Source organism: Cyclopterus lumpus, chromosome 9 (genome assembly GCF_009769545.1).
Source record: "Cyclopterus lumpus isolate fCycLum1 chromosome 9, fCycLum1.pri, whole genome shotgun sequence".
NCBI classification, from domain to species: domain Eukaryota; kingdom Metazoa; phylum Chordata; class Actinopteri; order Perciformes; family Cyclopteridae; genus Cyclopterus; species Cyclopterus lumpus.
The window spans coordinates 14,268,394-14,286,367 of NC_046974.1; the positions used below are offsets into that span (position 1 = coordinate 14,268,394).

The 17,974-nt window shown below is 39.6% G+C and overlaps 1 protein-coding gene across 1 annotated transcript; it reads right to left on the bottom strand.

Moving 5' to 3' along the window:
• Window positions 1–978: 978 nt before the first annotated feature.
• On the bottom strand, window positions 979–16,744 carry tmem161b (transmembrane protein 161B). Its single transcript, XM_034542042.1, has 12 exons — window positions 16,500–16,744; window positions 11,877–11,980; window positions 10,915–10,995; window positions 9,416–9,513; window positions 9,128–9,284; window positions 7,775–7,926; window positions 7,598–7,658; window positions 7,364–7,504; window positions 6,073–6,186; window positions 4,964–5,138; window positions 3,932–4,028; window positions 979–3,840 (listed from the first exon to the last, which is right to left on the bottom strand). Exons 1-12 carry the CDS (start codon window positions 16,500–16,502, stop codon window positions 3,545–3,547), a joined length of 1,479 nt encoding a protein of 492 aa, XP_034397933.1. The 5' UTR covers window positions 16,503–16,744; the 3' UTR covers window positions 979–3,544.
• Window positions 16,745–17,974: the final 1,230 nt, after the last annotated feature.

Below are 17,974 nucleotides of genomic sequence, written 5' to 3' on the forward strand. Positions count from 1 at the left end.
CGAATAGAGAACACAAACTTAGAAAAGCAAATCAATAGCCACTAACTGCCACATCAACGTCAGATTGCACAAGGACAATACTTCATAAGTAGACTGATAATGTAACACAATTACAGCATTATTGAGCACAATTATTCAAAGACTATTAAGAAAGACACAATTTTAAATCTTACCTGAGACCTTGGAGAACCAAAAAAGAGCCACTGTAAATGCAGAGAAAAGCTTAATATGATCACATGTGCTTGTATTCTCCTATTAGTGAATAATGCACTTTAAGGTTTACCGAAAGAGACATCGGCGTGTTACTATTTTGTAACCCAGGGTCCAACATGGGAATTTGAATAGGGTATATCATAATTTCCTTCAAGCACATTAAAAAATGAATTTAAGGCCATGCCACAAAAAACAGCTCTGCAGTAAAAGCCAAAATTATATATAAAACACTTTATTCAAGTTATTGTTCAGGTTTTCTACATTCCGACTGTAAAAATCACAAAAGTCACATTTTCTTCATTCCAGAAAAACAATTATTTGTCTGTTAGTTGTTTTAAAGCACAAGAGCTAAAACAGGTGAACAATTTAGCAACTGACAAAATGTCAAATATTTAGCTTATTGTTCTAAACCAACTTTGAGGGACTTTTTATCCTGTTGGCACAATTTGGAGGAAAAGAGACCGAGATTTAACAAGAGACAGTCAATGAACTATTTTGCTAAGAGTCTTTGGTGAGGCATCATTTATGATGTTAGGTATTCTCTTTCGCTATCATCAAACGTCTATGGGAATACTGTAATTTTTGTACTTTATCAAATTCACCAAAGTGAATATTGATATATTACATCTCCAAACTCTACTTCATTGCACAGCAAATACAAATACAGCTTTTTAAATGAACCCACCTTCCTGAAATACTTCTAAGGCCATTTATGAAGCCAGTGAGCCAGAAATCCAGAGCATGAAGATAAAATAAAAAAGGACATAGTAAAGAACATAAATTTATTTAAGACACAATCTAAAGCAGAAATAAATACATGAAATAACAATGTGTGTAATTTACTTAACACTTTCAGTGATAACAAACAGAAGAAACATTGCCTCATCAGGCCACTGAATTCTGAGTATCCCTGCTACTTCTTAACAGATCAGACCATTGAAAAAAGGTTAATCTGTAACTGATTGGTCAAACACATTTATTAAAAAAAAGAAAAGAAAAAGCCATCATGCACTCAAATAACAAAATAAAGTGTTTGATGTTAACATTAGAAATGTTTAGATGCCTTGGCATGTGTAATAAATACAAAAAAAACAATAACTCTATCAATGAAAATAGTCATTAGGACAAATTTGATTTAGTTTGAAAGAATTCACAGATTAAGAGTTCAGGAAGTGCAGGGGGGGGGGGGGGGGAATCTGTTCAGCATTCAAATCATTTTTATGAAAACAAACTAGAAACTAGGCAGGATTGATACATTCATTATGTGCATATTCCCCGTCATTTAAAAACAGAAGCTAAGACTTTTGACATCAGGAGCTAACAAATGTGACACGGTGCTGCTTGATTTTGTAAAATGTGTTTTGTACAAACCCAGAGCTGGATTTCATAAATTACAGCTATATGACACAAAAAAATGACAAAATGAAATACCATGGTGCCACAAGATTGTGTGATCTGTAATTAATCTGGCACCACGTAGCCTACATTCCTGAATGGACTCGACAATCATATTGGCCTTTTCTGACTGTTTGTGCGCACATTTACCGACCAAAGAATTACAGCAGGCAAAGACACTGTAAATACCGTTATGTCTTGCTGTGAACCAGGGCTGGTGATTCCACAATTATTATGATGGATCTACAGACAACAGAAGGCCGCATAGTTGTAGTACGGTAACAGTTTCAAAACACTAGCAAACACTATATCTTTAGCCATTGGGACAGGGGAACAGACTCACTTGGCACCATTTTAAAAATCAAAAACTCTTACAATTTTACAATTTGATCCATCAGAAAATGATTAAAAACAAACAGAAAAATGGTTCTCAAATGAGTTTAAAAGTAGTGGATGGGTAAAAGTTAGAAAAAGTAAAGCAGAACATAAAGGCGGTAGCTCATCAAGAGTAGTTGACATCTCCGTTTGATCAAAATGCCCATTCAGATTACAGCCGACCGACAGCAGAGATCCTTTACACGCAGACAGGCGCACGGTAACGAGCACATACCTTGACTGAGACCCTCAGTGCTGTCCTCCCTTTAAATCATTGCTGCTGCTCAAAGAAAGAGATTTAAATTCTCTCATAACTTCTAAAACGGCTCAGTTAAAACCAGGGAGGTTACGACGCAGATTAAACATTTAAATACATCAGCTTCAAGTCAATGAGATGTTTAACATCTCTCTCCTCTTTCTTTTTTGCAGAACAGCTCTTCTTCCGTTGTCCACTCTGACCCCGTTCAGCTGAAAGCCATTCTCGTAATATCCAGACTGCCCCTTCCTCCCTCCTGCTCCTATTAACAGACGTGCTGGTCCTTGCCACAACATTTTAAGACTATTTCAGACACTTTCGTGGTCCGAGGCAGTGGAATTGAGTACGATTTTACACATACTTTACAGTTTTGATCAAAAGACAGACACAGGGCACAAGTATAGCAGTTATCAGTTTCCCCAAAACTTTCAAAAACACAAGAAAAACATAAGGGGATTTTAGGCTGATATGAAGTCATACCTTAACCTCCACGGACAACTTCAGACGCAAATGACCTAAATGTAGCTTCTTTGCATCAACATACAATGAAATATGCCCCGTCACAAAACTGTTGTGTAGACTGGAATATAGATGGTATTACTTTGATGTAATTCATTACTGACAATATAAGTTTAAAGATGCCTTAGTGACCACAGACAATAGAAGGGATTTAAATTAGGACCACAGTCTGAAATTTGATCTTAATGACAAGCATGAAGCTGCATTTAGGGCTTTTGAAAGTAAAAGACAGCATTGATACTGAAGATGTTGAGTTAAACTCATTACATCAGTTATGAAATAAATATGAACAAGAACATTAACAAATGTACCCTGACGTTGGTGGAACTGAGCAGAACTGCCATGAAACACGTGAAAATTAATAGTAATCAGCCTCTGAGATAATAAAAGATGTTAACCTCACATTAGTCAAAATTCACACAGCAAACTGGACAAATTTCTCATTACTATACCAATTGACCTATTATTCTTCTAAACCATACTTTAGTATGTTATCAAGGTTTATAAATCTTGCTCTCAAAAAAAAAAAAAAGGTAGTGGTCGTAGTAAAAACAATGAAAAAGGTTCACAGAGTCATCTGTGATGGAAGCACTGGAAGCTGAACCAGGAGCACTGATGATATGGTCAGTCATTGTTGAGGTGGTCAGAGGGAGAAAGCAAAGGAAATGAGGAGTTGAGGAGCAGAGTCATCATTAAGCCTCCGTTACCAGCACTCAGTACTTTCTGATCCGGCTGAACGCACAGCAGCCCTGTGAGGATCTGGCTGCCACTGCTGGGTTGGGGATGCTATGCCGCCATGAGATACTGATGGTAGAAGAGGCCAAATAGGGAGGTGGAGAAGAGGCAGGCAGCAATCCACCAAGTAAAGAAGGAGAAGAGGCCCCGGAAGAGCAAGGGGCTGAAGACAGTCCGCAGGCCTCCCAGAGCAACTGACAGCTGGGCCACTGACGCCCGAGCTCCTGTTTCTACCACTGCAGCTGGTGTTGGGGCTGCTATTGGTGCCGCCTCCATCACATAGTCAGAGTTAATTTCATAGAGACAAGGCAGGTCTTCTTCAGGATAAACCCACCAGGAGTGTCCACCTGCAATAAATGAGACAACGGATGATAACTTGTTGAATTTATGGAAGGCAAACAGGCAAACTGGAAAATTCTCGAGCAGTGCATGACTCACCTAAGGTTTTTAGCAGCAAAGTTGTATGCAGCAGCATCACCAGTGGTGCCACATACTGTAGTGCGATTACACACAAGTAGTAAAAAACACGTGCAACCTGAGTGAGAGGAGGAATTATTTTTACTATATCACTTAACACAAACTACGTATTGTGCAAGACATGAAGTTTTCACACCAAACACAGCTGCTTTTTGTTTCAACGAATATAGGAACACAGCACAACACGGGTCATCCTAGTGTCCAATATCCGCTTTGATGATGATATATCTTACAGGACTTTTAAAAAAGACAGAAACCTTTCCAGAAATGTTCTCAGTCATTTTGTTTTTCAACTAAACTAAAACTCAGCAGTCTTTGTAGCGCCATACAAAACAACAATGGCAACTCCTGAAGAGCTTAGCGTAGATACTGCAATAGCATCAGTTATATCAGAACTCCCTTCAAAGAAGAGCAAAGAACGGCACTGAAGGCTTTCCTTGATGGGAAAGATGTTTTTGCTCTTTTGCTGACTGGCTTTGGTAAGCGTTTGATTGACAGACGGCTCGTACAATCATCTGCCACATATTTCTTAAAAGTGCCTGCCCTTTTCCAAACCGTTTCCAGTGACAGCTTCTCAGATAGCTCTTTGTAACACACCATCTGGTGGGTCAGGTTAGAAGCTGATGTGTTTAGCTACAACACGTTCACTGATAATGTATCCAATTCCAAGCGCACCACAGGTGGGATACATGCCTCCTGCATAATGCATGTCCTGTGGACAGATGACTGAGTTGTGTGCTCTGTTCCTTAATTCACAAGACAGGGCCCTATCTGTATTTGCATTTAATAAAGGGATATTGCTTCACTCATACATTTCTCCACTTCTACAAAACCAGCAAGGTGGCTTTATTGAAGCGATGACTACGGATCATAACACTGCTCTCTTAATCCACTCCAACAGCATGTGGTGAATGGGATAAAGTCATCCTATTGCATTTCTAAATTGATGCAGAATTGCATATTAAGGATTATTATATCTTTTATCTTAATCACCATCTTCTGCAGGTCAACGGTACTTATGCGTCCCGCCTCCTTCTTCATCTGGTCCACACCCTTCTGGGCCAGGTTGAGGTAGGCTTGCATATGATGTCTCATCATAGCGAGTCGGAGCATACACATCAGTATGATGGCCCATAACCGCAATGTGTCATACGTGTCCTCAGTCATCCTTGTATTAATAGAAAGACAGAGTGAGTAAGAGAGCACACACATGACGAAGGCATGGCAGCCTCTTCTGGCTTGAAAACTTAACACATAATGTTTCTGCAGATATTATAATAAAGAAATGTAAATGCAAAAAAAGAGCAAATGAGTCTTAGACAACTCAGAATATAAATTATAGAGGGTAAAAGAGAGATAAAAAAGGTGAAAAGGGGGTAATGTAACAAGAAATCGGGCTTTATCATGTTTATCAGTCAATGTTAGCAGCAGAAAAAGGGTAACACATGACATAATTCAAACTTGCAAAAAATGAAAGAGGTTGTCTGAGAGTGAATAGCTAGCCAACAGTTAGAGATACACTAAAGAGCTTTCCGAGGTATGACTACATTTGTTTACAGTCCAATTTGAACCCACCTAGACAATGTGTGTTTTGTCACTTCATCTACAAGCTGAATACATTCCTTATCTCATTGAACAATTCTATTTTCATAACTGCTTTTGCATTGTTTACATTGTTTCCAGCACAAAAGCCACAATTACTTTTCACAGCTTGCCAAGGCTGTCTCATCCCTCTGGTTTGAATGGCAGGTAATTAGCTTTCTAGATATCAAGGGAGTCCGACTGGCTTGCCTACCAAGTACGGATCAAACAGCGGTACACTGTCAGCACAGTCTTGTTTGCAAGAAATGTTTAGGCAATCTCATACATGAGCTATAAAGCATTAAGAAACATTAAAGTAATGTAGTTGGTTGAAAGTTTACAAATAGTTATTGAATTCAACAAAAAAAAAAAAAGGTCAAATTTCTTATTAGCGAATTAGTTTGGTTGTGAGCACAATTCAAACACAGGGAGTTATGTGCTAGAATGACAACATCAGTTATAGTGGCAAGTATATCTGGACCAGCCATTTAAAGGATTGTTGGAACCAGATAATTACTTACAAAGGCACATTCTCCTTCTCCAGTGTGGGGTTCATTATGTAGTCCTTGGTAAGGGGCTTCACCCACAGCAGGACCATGATAAGAGGGGACAGGAAGTTGATATGAAGCAGAGTCCTATAGAAAAAGGGAGGTGAAGGAGAAGATGCCCAGTTAAATGACTGATAATGAGGTCCCGGGACAGAGGACGTCATACGTGTACATATTGTAAAGCCCTCTGAAGCTAATTTGTAATTTATGACTTTGGGCTGTACAAAATAAATTTAATTGAATTATGCTCGACATTGAAAACCACTTACTGTAAAGGAGGACAAGTTATTGGATAACTTGACCACCTTTACAGTTAGCGTCCCAGAAGACCTCTGATAATCACAAAGAGTGATTAATAAATATAAACATATTTGCTAAGAAGTATCATCAATATATCATGCATTTCAGGGGGGAAAACTAGCTCACTGAAATAGTTTTAACCTCAATTTGAAGTGAACATAATCAGAAATAAGGTCCATGCTATCAATTCAACTTTCCATGAGAGGGTTGAGAAGATAGCCAAGGCACAGCATTCAAAGGCTTGGAGATAATCCCTGCTAGTGAGAGGGTCTGAGGATGTAAGCTCATGGCAGGTAAGAGGGGGGAATGGAAGACGAGGCCATTTTGGAGAGTCTGCTATGCCAAGGTGGATTATCGAGATGTGACGTGCTCCCTGCTCTGCACCCCGATTATGGTCGTAGACATGCCACTCAGTCAGTTCTGAAATAGAAATCTGGCCCAACTGAGGAAGTCTTCATCTGACTCACAGGGAGCTCTCTTGTATCTGACACACTCTGAAGAGGAGGAGATGAGTACAGCTGCACTATATTTGGTGTCGCCAAGAAAGGACAGTTTGGTACTTGGGTACAGTTTGTGGCCATTTTGAACACCTTGTATATTAGTTAAGCCTGAAACCAAAGTTTATGCAAGATAAAATGCACGTTATAGGCTCTTTAAAAAAAAAAAAAAAAAAAAAAACTCAAACACCACTGAAAATGAGTGATGTTAAACATTTGGACTACACACTGAGGCCTGAGTCTAAATAGGTTTTACAGCTGCTCTTGTGGCCCTAACAAAAGTTCAAAACATTTTTTTAAAAAGCACATACGTTTTTTCCTTTGACCAGGAACTAATCTTAAAGGTTTGATTTCAACAAAGATTTTCTTGACTTTCAACTGTTTACATCTTTACTATTAAGGATAACGTCATCAAATGTTTTCAATGAATAACCCATAGGTGAAGACAATTACTGTAGTGGACTCACTGTGTAAATTTGGCTGTGGTCAGATTGAGGGCATCTAGGTGCATCTGGGCCAATCGTAGACCAGGGAAAGTTAGAAATGCTCCAATCAGGGAGCAAAGTAGGGCCAGGATGAGCTTGAAGGTGAGTTTAGATATGGGACCCCTGTGAAAGAGAAAACATAGCGAGAAACTATTGAGTCATAAAGAATTCATGAAAGCAAAAATAATACTATGAGAATACAGATTTTGTACTTACTGGGACTCCAAGCCTTGGTGCTCCAGAAACTGTAAAGCACTGTCAGAGAAGTTTGCAAAACCTAAACAAATGAAGAAATCTTTGAGAGAGACTCATTCACTCACTGGGGCCAAAAGTATTAACTTTTGGTTGTTACCAACAGGATCATTTGTGAGAAAAGCACAGTGGAGCACTCACCCGTCTCCAGACCAAACTCCAGGTAGTTTTCAGTGACAATGAGAATGGCCATGGCTTTGACAAAGAAGAAGAAAGCAAAAGTAATGCAGAGTGAACGCTCGCCTCCTTCCTCCAGCTTGAAGTAGTGGGCCGTTATAGAGAAAAGGGTCTTACTGTGGAGACAGAGTCAAGGAAAGACACCTCCAGACACCCACTGGCATATGAAGCAAATCTCAACCGCTTTACAGATATATTGTCAATGCCTTTTACAAGTTCAAGGGAACTATACATGTGTCCCAGCAATCAAGCAGTCTTTAAACAAGTACAGTTTGTGCATCCTCGCATGCTGTGTAAACCCTCAACGCCACACAAACCTCTTTTATTCCATTTCAAAAATGGAATTCAATGAAGTCTTCTTTTTCTTCCCAACCCCTATACCCCCTCTATTCAGTACTGTGAAGACAGCTGTATAAACACTCACAAGACAAGTTCAAGCCAGCATGGGGTTGAAAAGAGGTGTTTGAGCGATCGTGTGGTGGGCCACAATTAATATAAAACAGAGTTTGCCTGTCAACATTGGCCAAAGGTGAGGATATAGAGTAGCATTTATACATTTGAGCCAACAAGGGGGACAAGCCAGATGTCCTTAGATGCAGATACCTGAAGAGCATGCTGCTCCATGGTAATCAGTGAAGGTCAAGGCAGTAGAGCTGACAAGAGTCTTAAACATATCATCAGAGCTGGAACAGGAAAACTGAAATCAAGTGTCCCATTAACACTTATATTGAGCAAACATCTTCATATTGCTATTTCAGCTGTCCCTACCATCTGTCCTTGTCCCCCCCCCCAAGTATATCAGTCTGTTGAACTGTGAAAATTGGGCCTCCAATCTCCGAAGTAGGCAGGAAATGACACACGATCAGCCAGATCCGACCACTAGCACTGGAGAGATTGATCCCTATGGTCGGTGGCAAAGATAATTCATATCATTTAACCATCATTCAGTGTCGCAAAATATCAGGTAGCTGTGGAGGATAAAGGTGGTGGCAGTGAAGACCGTAGGTAGTTATTTTAGAGTTTCTCTCTACCACTGCAGCATCCACACAATCAAGCTGGAATGATTTGCTCTCCTGTAGAAAAATAGATTTTAATATAAAAGGCATATATAGGACTTATTTCCTATGGTTTCCTATGGAGAAGAAACCATAGGAAATAAGTTTGTTTAGCTAAATCCTCAAATGTTGCCAACCCACCTACAAAATGAACAGCATAAATGTGTGACCAATTTAAAAGAACAGTTTCCAACAAAACAGTGATGACATTTAACAACCTGATTTAAATAAAGGCTAACCAGAGAAACTGATGGAAGGATACAGGACAAAGGCGAGTACCAGCAGGCACCAAACCACACTGATGTTCATCTCTCCCGACGGCTGAGCCACACTGTAGTAGAGTTCTGTTATCAGATAGACCAGAGTTGCTGCTACTGTGAAATCCACCAGCCACTGGAACTCTGGGAAGTAGTGCAATGCTGGGGGCACAGAGTACATACAATTTAATACAAATAATAAAATCTATGAAATAAAATATACACAGCAACAACGTTCATGCAAAAGGTATGTGTGGTTGAAGAGAAATGTTTTACTATATTTAGATTTATACCTAATGTGTCGACTTCTGCAATGCATTTCGTCTCCAGTTGTAAATCTATGTCCTTGGGAACTGTTAGTAGCTTATTCTCTATGTGACCGTTGTGCTTCCTAGGGCAAAGAGGAGAGAGATGCAAAACTACTGAGGACAGGATAACAGAAACAAACTTAAAAATGCAAGTAAACAACATTTTAGACCATTTACATTTTTTGTTACAAATTATACAATACATGATCATGTTGAAAAGATATCCTTTAAAATGGGGTACTTTTAGTGATGACATTGTTTCGTGTTTTGTCTCATCTTGGTTTTTATACAGTTGACAGGAGGTAGCCGTTCCACCTATTCTGCACTCAATGCAGCTCTGGCTTCCAATGTTAATAGTTGGGAGCAGTTTAGTTACTTTTTATTAATATTTAAACTCCTGGACTCTTCAATAACCAGAGGGAGGGAGGCTGAAATACACGTAGCAGCAGCGCTAAATCGCTAACAGCAGGCAAATGGAGAGCTGTTCTTTAGGCTCTAGGCTTGAAGAGCTGTCTGGTGGGCCTCCTCATTTCTGTGCTTTGTTTGTTCAGCCCTGTGTGTGCGCTGGATTCACAGGACAATACCACTGTAAGACTCTAGGCCCAAACATGCCCCAGACAGATTTCATCTGTGAGGCACCTGAAAGGGGGGAAAAAGGACTAAGCATCACCCCAGACTGAGGGAGTCAGGCGGTTAACAAAGGGAACAGAGCTGCATGGCACGAGCTGGCAAAAGGACAGTGGTCCATCTTTTTCTTTAAGGGATTACTGAACATGTGGTGCTAGAGAGCCTTGACCTGCCTCACACAGGGTCAGAGAAAGGACTCCGCCACAAACCCGCTAGGTTAGAAGCTGGACACAGCGAGGAAAAGTGAGGATTAACTTTCTGTTGAGACTCAAATGTAAATTCACACTTAAAAAGAGTACAAAGGAAACAGCACTTAATTCACGTGTTCAACATATGGTTCAACTTCCACCTGCAGCCTTAAAAATCGAAGAGTAGTTTTTTTGAATTGCAAAGTAGTCTTGATGGAAACTCATCTTCCAGAATCAAAGCTTGACATCTGACCACTTTGAAGACAAAACACTGTTTGGGGAAACTTTGATTTCAGAGAAGATGTAGTCCTTTTAAAGTGTCATCCCCTAAAATAGCCTAATAGTAATGGCTCCAAAGACAGGACAAACTTCCCTCACATCCACTAGACAGGGACACTTCTAAGCCCAGTTGCTCTGAGCCTCAATGAAGAGCCAAAACAACAAAAACAGACGTCTGCCTCCTTACTTCAAACAGGCCTTAAATGAGCCACATAAACACATCGGCTTCATCGGTTTGCCGACATGCCTGTGGTCTCCATCCATATCAAATGTCTGCTTCTCATCTTTTCTTTCCTCTCTGATGAAAGGCGTGTCTTTCGCACCTCCTGTGCGCCACTGTTCTCCCCCTACTCATAAACAGTAGCCCGTCTTCATTGGCCCCCTACCTACCTGTCTTTCTTCTTCTGTCCTTTTTGTTTCCCAGCTAAGCTCCTCAACTCATCTTCCGTAGGGTGCTGATACCACCGCAGACTGTGAACAAAGAAAAGGAGAGAGATGTGGATTCAGGTTGGGACATGGACAGAAGGAAGGACTGAAAAGAGGACACAATAAAGCAGATTATTCCGACACACACACACACGCTAGATTTGTTTACCTGCTATGCAATAATTAAAACACACAATGTAAAACAATATAAATCATATTGATTCTGAAGTAGGGAAATAGCAGGTAAAACTTAAAACTTGGAGAATTCACTTTGTGAAACATCAAAAATCTCATTGAAGATTTGCCCCTGAAAGCAGTGACATTAAGTCTTCATTCTATGAACATGCCTAAATGACCCAAAGCCTAAACAGAAGACTAACTTCCTTACAACACAGAAAATAAACAGACTTTCAGGTATATCAGCAACTCTGATATACCTCTAAAAAGCACTTGCGAGAGGCTTTACAACAGCAGGCTTGAAATCGAAGCCAAGTTAAGAGCATCCATTTGAACTTTGTTTAGAAACCCTCTTGTCAGAGCATCTGAGAAGCACTCTGCATGGTAGAGGAGGATAGAAGGAGCAGTTTGTTTTTCCCCTTGTACATTTATTTATGTACATGAAAATTGAGGGATACTTCAAAGTTTTCAAAAAGATGTTCAACAGTGCCCTGTAAATAAAACAAATGTAATTATTAAATGTGTTCCAATAAGTTGTTTATTGAAAAACATATGTGGCACTAATTAGAGGAAATTATGCGGAGACTTCTATTTGTATTCACCGTTCCCTCAGGTCACCCCAATATTTTGATGCCCTTTGGTCTTTGCAGAATGATTTACTTGAGTCAACATTTTGATCGCCATTGTTCTGGACTATTTTTGACATTGACTGAAAAAAAGGAAACAGCAAGTACAGGATTCTTCATTACCTGCCACTGCAGAGTAGCCATCTTGCGAAGGAATAATGAGGTATGATTTTCTGAATTACACTGGCCATTACCATGGTAACCACCAGCTGCACACCAATCACACCCTGTGGAAAAAGGATGGGGGTTTAAAAATCACATTGAAATAATAATTATACATGTCATAAAGCGGTTAGAAATATGAAGTACACGTTTATGTAGACTTAAAGGCTGAAACATATCTTCCAAAAGTACCATAGAAGTGTCTCGAATACAATATGAAGTCTGTTACCATTCTAATATCAATGTATGTATACTTCTGATATACCATCAAGCAACATAAATAAATACACACAAAAAACTATTTGGACTATGCATGCGCTTAGCACATTTCATGTTAATGCACAGAAATGCTAAAAGTTTTTATTATTGGCATGACTGCATGTCTCTCTCTCTCTCTCTCTCTCTCTCTCTCTCTCTCTCTCTCTCTCTCTCTCTCTCTCTCTCTCTCTCTCTCTCTCTCTCTCTCTCTCTCTCTCTCTCTCTCTCTCTCTCTCTCTCTCTCTCTCTCTCTCTCTCTCTCTCTCTCTCTCTCTCTCTCTCTCTCTCTCTCTCTCTCTCTCTCTCTCTCTCTCTCTCTCTCTCTCTCTCTCTCTCTCTCTCTCTCTCTCTCTCTCTCTCTCTCTCTCTCTCTCTCTCTCTCTCTCTCTCTCTCTCTCTCTCTCTCTCTCTCTCTCTCTCTCTCTCTCTCTCTCTCTCTCTCTCTCTCTCTCTCTCTCTCTCTCTCTCTCTCTCTCTCTGCTTCCCATGTGTATTTGGGAATGAAAATGCATCGAATGCCAAACCGACGACTCTCAATTTTAGTATGAAGGAAATCACGTGTGTGCAACCGGTAAAAGTTTCAAGTTTCCATTGATACGGAAAGTAAGTCGAGGCTCCCAATGTACACTATATCCTAAGTGCCTTAACATGACTACCAGATTTCCCGTACAACTCATGTAACATCATAGTAAATAGCTTACTAATAGTTCCCTAAATTACACTCTGACTGCAACATCTGTCACAATGTCTTAATGTGCCCAGGAGAATGAACAGCCAGCACTTCTGTGGTATAGGTACCAGAAGATTTAGCAACATGAGGAGCTCAATATCAACCCAGCACACTTCGATCAATAGTCACTTAGGCTTAAGAGACCAGAATCATTTATATCCTGCTGGGCTTATATCCTTTCACTGTAGGTTAGTTCATCTTTTTAGAAATCATTAGGAATCATTGATATCTGTGCCTGCACACACACACGAGCAAAGGGAACCAATTAGCCAACTAATCCCCAATTAAATACTTTCATTTTTTACAATAACAGTCTTATGTCTGTATCTGCGAGCACATGGGCAAGTACAAGTAAATCTACTCTTGCAAACTGATCACCTAAATACACAAATAGTAAATCCTGCAGCACTTGTTTTCTCAACATGATGTTTACACATCAATATTTTAGGCTAAACAAAACTCTAAGTCTACTTGAGTAGACTTAGGGCAAGGAGTTTTGTTTAGAGCCTACATTCAAACGGGTAATTTAAAAATGCTAATTTCACTTGGCTTTTTGAGAATAGTTTTAAAGTGTTTATATAATGGGAAACTAAGTCAGGACTAAAATGTGCCCTCTGGGTCAGATCTCCATCTAGCGGGTGCATGGGCTATCCAGGGAAGCATTAAGGCTACCTTTTGCCTTTTAGTTATTGGTAATGTTTATAGTGTCTCTCTTTTTTTTTTTTTTTTAAACTGAGCCACAACATATTCTCTCCAGCAATTAAACAATGCCACAGCTCACCATTCTCCGGTTTGGCAAACTTCCACCATCAAATTCCACCATTCCTAATGGCACCATTGGCTAATAAAAAAGGTTTCTGATTCAAGCCCCCTTTTTTTGTTAGTAGAGAATTCAGCATCTTAACTTAAGCTTCCAGCTCATTCTGATATCAAACCGTATCAAAAAAAGGACAAAATATGTCCAAATTTCTACAATAACATTCCTTCATTTAAATATTTTAGAATAAATATGGTTTTGGTCTTTACAGAAATTAACATGCTAATCTCATCTAACATACATCCTGCTTTTAGCAGAGTGCAAACTGTTATCATAGTTACCAACTCCAAGTATAATACTAGTAAATATATTTCTCAGAGATGGTTAAACCTATGTCAGACTGCTTTAGGTAGAGGAGGAAGTGATTGACACCAAAACAGGACAGATGATGAAGGCAGACCTGTACACTAGACCTAGATTTTAGATGGGTCATGGGATCCCCAGTGTCACCCTGCATGGGGTTAGCTCCAAAAGCTTAAGTCCATACCTCTTCTGGAGTCAGAGGGGCGAGTGGGTAACATTAATTTGGCAATTATATTTGGTAAGATGTGATGCGTGACCAAACACAACCTCTGACTCAAGACATCCACCATGTGAGTAATGGTCACGATATATAGGTCAACCGCAAACAGTCTTAGTTTGGTGGATGTTGACCATTCTCTGTGGGAGCCCTGCAATGATCTCAGGCCTGAGGGAAATTGAGCCAGCATGGCCTCTCTTATCTTTCCCAGTACGTTTGACCCCCTCCACACAACAACCAAATGAAATCTGTAGGGGGTAGAGTCGGCGCTGCAGTGATAACCACCATCTTTAAGAGCTCAAACACCTCAGTACTACTTTGCCCATGAAAGTAACTTTGAAGCAATGAAACTCCTTATTGACCGATGCTTCCCCAGTGTCATTCATCTTGACTTCTCTTCGGTGTATTTAATCCTTTGAAACTGTTCAACTATTGCATGGTGGAAATATAAGACAACACTCTCTAATAGAAATATGATGTGGTTAGATATGGGCCATACTGTATATAGGAATGGGTCAGGGAACAACAGTAAGGGTTGCCAGATTGCCATAGGTAACCATTTTGAGACATTGGCAACCAATTATTGGCCTTTTGGTTGCTATCCGTGGCAACCACTTATTAACATATGACAAATAGGGACAGCAAACAGCAAAACATGGACCCAAGTCTCTTCCGCTGCATAAGGAAGGAGACAAGCCAATGTTGGCGTCATTTGAGGGACCCACAATCCAAGACTTCAATGCTGAAGGGCTAATGGATCTGTGTTCAGCACTAAGGTCCCAAAACACAAAAAGGAGAGAATGGGTGAACAAGCAACTAGTGACTTGCTGGATTCCTTTTTGAGGGAGCTGTGACGAACATGACAACCGCTGCAGTATTGGTATTTTGTATCCCAGGAATGGACAATAACACTTAAGATACAAAATGATGTAAACGATCGGAAAAAAAACTTGCTAAACATTTAGTGTGGTCACTGAACTTAAGTTTGTATTTCTTTATGTTACATTTACATTATTAAACCTGGTGTATAAATGCAGAGTATCTTAATTATTCAAAATACAAGGTGACAAAAGAAGCCAACCATAGTTTTAGTTTCGGCAACCAAAAGCTGATGCCTTGTATTGTCAGAGACTAGATGACATCCTGATTGTAAGTCGCTTTGGATAAAAGCGTCAGCTAAATGACATGTAATGTAATCCTGGATGCTTACCATTTCTGCGATACAGTGTAACTTAAGGTTGTCATTATTTTTTTACTTCCACTACTATTGTATACACTGGTGGTGCTACGATAAACTGGAAACGTCCAAAAAGTATTGCATTGTTAACTGCTAGTGTTGAAGATTACTTTCCTGACAACTATTGTGCTGTCCAAGCTGCTGTAACAGAGGATACAATCCATCAGAATGTGGACATTCTGATTGCATGAGAGGAAGAATAATACACATCAACTCACCTAGTAAATAGTCATAACAGAATTCCAAAGATAAAAAACTAAACAATGGCGCTCCCCAAATTGTTAACTTGCTTCCCATCTTACTGTTGATATTGTCAGAGTTAGCACTGGTTGTGTTGAGATTCAAGGCACCAACTGTGTTTGAGGAAATGTTAAGAGTATTGGGTGCTATAACAAATGCACACTGTCATGGATACATACAATCATAACTGTCAATTATTTGACCAGCCTTAACATGTAAGGAGACATACACAGTGCTGTAGTTAAAAACTATCAAGTGCCCTTAGTAAGTTCACAATGCAAACATTTTCCAGACAGGTTATACAAAAACCTTGAAATGAAGGTCAGCACACCTTGACTTCTCCCAAAGGTATCATGCTGCCAGCTGAATAGCTTCGTTAAGCTGACTGCTGGTTTGTACGATTCATACTGCTACATTGAACTCCTCTTCAACCTCTAACGTTACCCTGAAACACTAGCTAATGTCAGTAACGTTACTCCAAAACACTGTATGTGAATTAACACAACGAGCAACAGCAACCGTTATGCACCAGTAACATCACTAGACTGCAGTCCACGATGCCTTTTAACCATCACTAGCTAAAGAGCTAGCGTTACACTGGTTAGCCGGCTACAAATACCTGCTCTGGCTAGCAAGCTGAGCTAACGTCACACTGCAATCGCAATAACACATTGGCTGAAACATCAATTGGTAAGCAATGTTGCAGTAATTTAGGAATGAAAGCGGATGCTATCGACTAATAGGAGAACCCGTTGCGTGCAGGTGCTCGCTGTCATACTCACCATGTTGATGCAGTGCAGCTGAAACGGACTTTACCCCAACAACACTGAGCACCCCGAGTCGGAAATCAAGCGGCGAGGAGCACATAAGCCCTCCTTGCGACGGTTATGCACAAAATGAAGGGGTTTCTTATTCAAATTGTCACCGTTTTCTGGCGGAGATGGGTTACATCGTCAAAAATCAATGGATACAACCTCGGCTCCCAAGTATTTTCAACAGCAGTAGAGGTCACGCTAAAACTCTGGGTAAGAAGGTGTCTTCAGATATGCCTGTGAGCAAAGAGTAGAATATGAGGATTTAATTATTTGCATTCTCACAAATTAAAATAAAAGTCTGATTATAAATACATTACATGTACTTGTGTGTCCTGTAATTCTTAATTTGACTTAATAATTACACATAGGTTGTAATTATGTACAGGATTAGATAAGGGCTACTATAAGTATGCATTGGGACCGGGACCGCCGGAACAGGAAGAGAGAGAAGATACACCACTACACTTTACAAATCTTTACCTGCACCCGATGACTGGCAGTGGACAGTTGTCACTCTGACGAAGAGACAAATAACACAGTCTCCCTTATTTTGCTTTTGTTGATCTGCCTCTCTGGTGATGTGATTATTGACACCATATACTTTGCGGCTGTATCAACTGGTTAATTTATCAAGCACTGTGGGCTATTTCTACGCTTAATCAAAGTGACTGTTAAGGGAGGCTTCACCCTCTCAGTCTTTGCTACTCAAGTTGTTTAGTAATATACAGTCAATAGCTTAACTGTAAGGCAAATCGTCAACTACAGCAACGTAGTCCCAACTAACCAAATTAGAGTCAGAAGGACTCAAATGCATCTCTTGTTTCTTAAGACCAATGGCCACAGAAAATCTTCAGGAAAAAACAAAGGAGTTGCTTTTAGTGATTGTATTTTAAGATGCATGACAACAATGCATTGCAGTTATTGTATAAGCTTTCAATGATAAAGGGATTTTTATTTGACTGACATTTAACATGAAATCCTCATAATAAACTATGGTTACACTGTTCTGATGAACAATTGCATTTCATGCAATGATAAAGAGCCAAAATAACTTATATTTTCTTTGATTGGGAGGTGAAAACTAAGTATGTTGAAAACTAAGTATGTATTAGAATAAGCAGCTCTACCTAAGCACCAAATATACTTTCATTGTCTTACCATTTCGTGATACAATTTTGTTTATCATCACTATATCTGTAATTAATATGTTGTGTTTTACTCCAATAGGATTCACTAGGTTTGTTTTGCAAAGGTCTATGGCATTTGCATGAAAAGTGAAGGATAAGAAGTTATGTTCTGTTGGAGTTTTAAGTACAATTAGACATAGTGAATTTACTGTCAGTCTCTTTTAGCATTTAATGTGAGTTTTTCATAAATATAGGAGATAATTAGGCAAGTGTCAAAAAAGTGTAATAATAAGTTTCTGTTTACAGCCTAGTTCA

What these genes read in the sequence shown, in the direction of transcription:
- tmem161b (XM_034542042.1), bottom strand. An exon ending in GGACAGAAGAAGAAAGACAG is followed by an intron (nt 9,514 to 10,914) that starts GTAGGTAGGGGG and finishes TCTTTGCCCTAG; the next exon opens with GAAGCACAACGGTCACATAG. An exon ending in ACCACAGCCAAATTTACACA is followed by an intron (nt 6,187 to 7,363) that starts GTGAGTCCACTA and finishes CTTTTTCTATAG; the next exon opens with GACTCTGCTTCATATCAACT.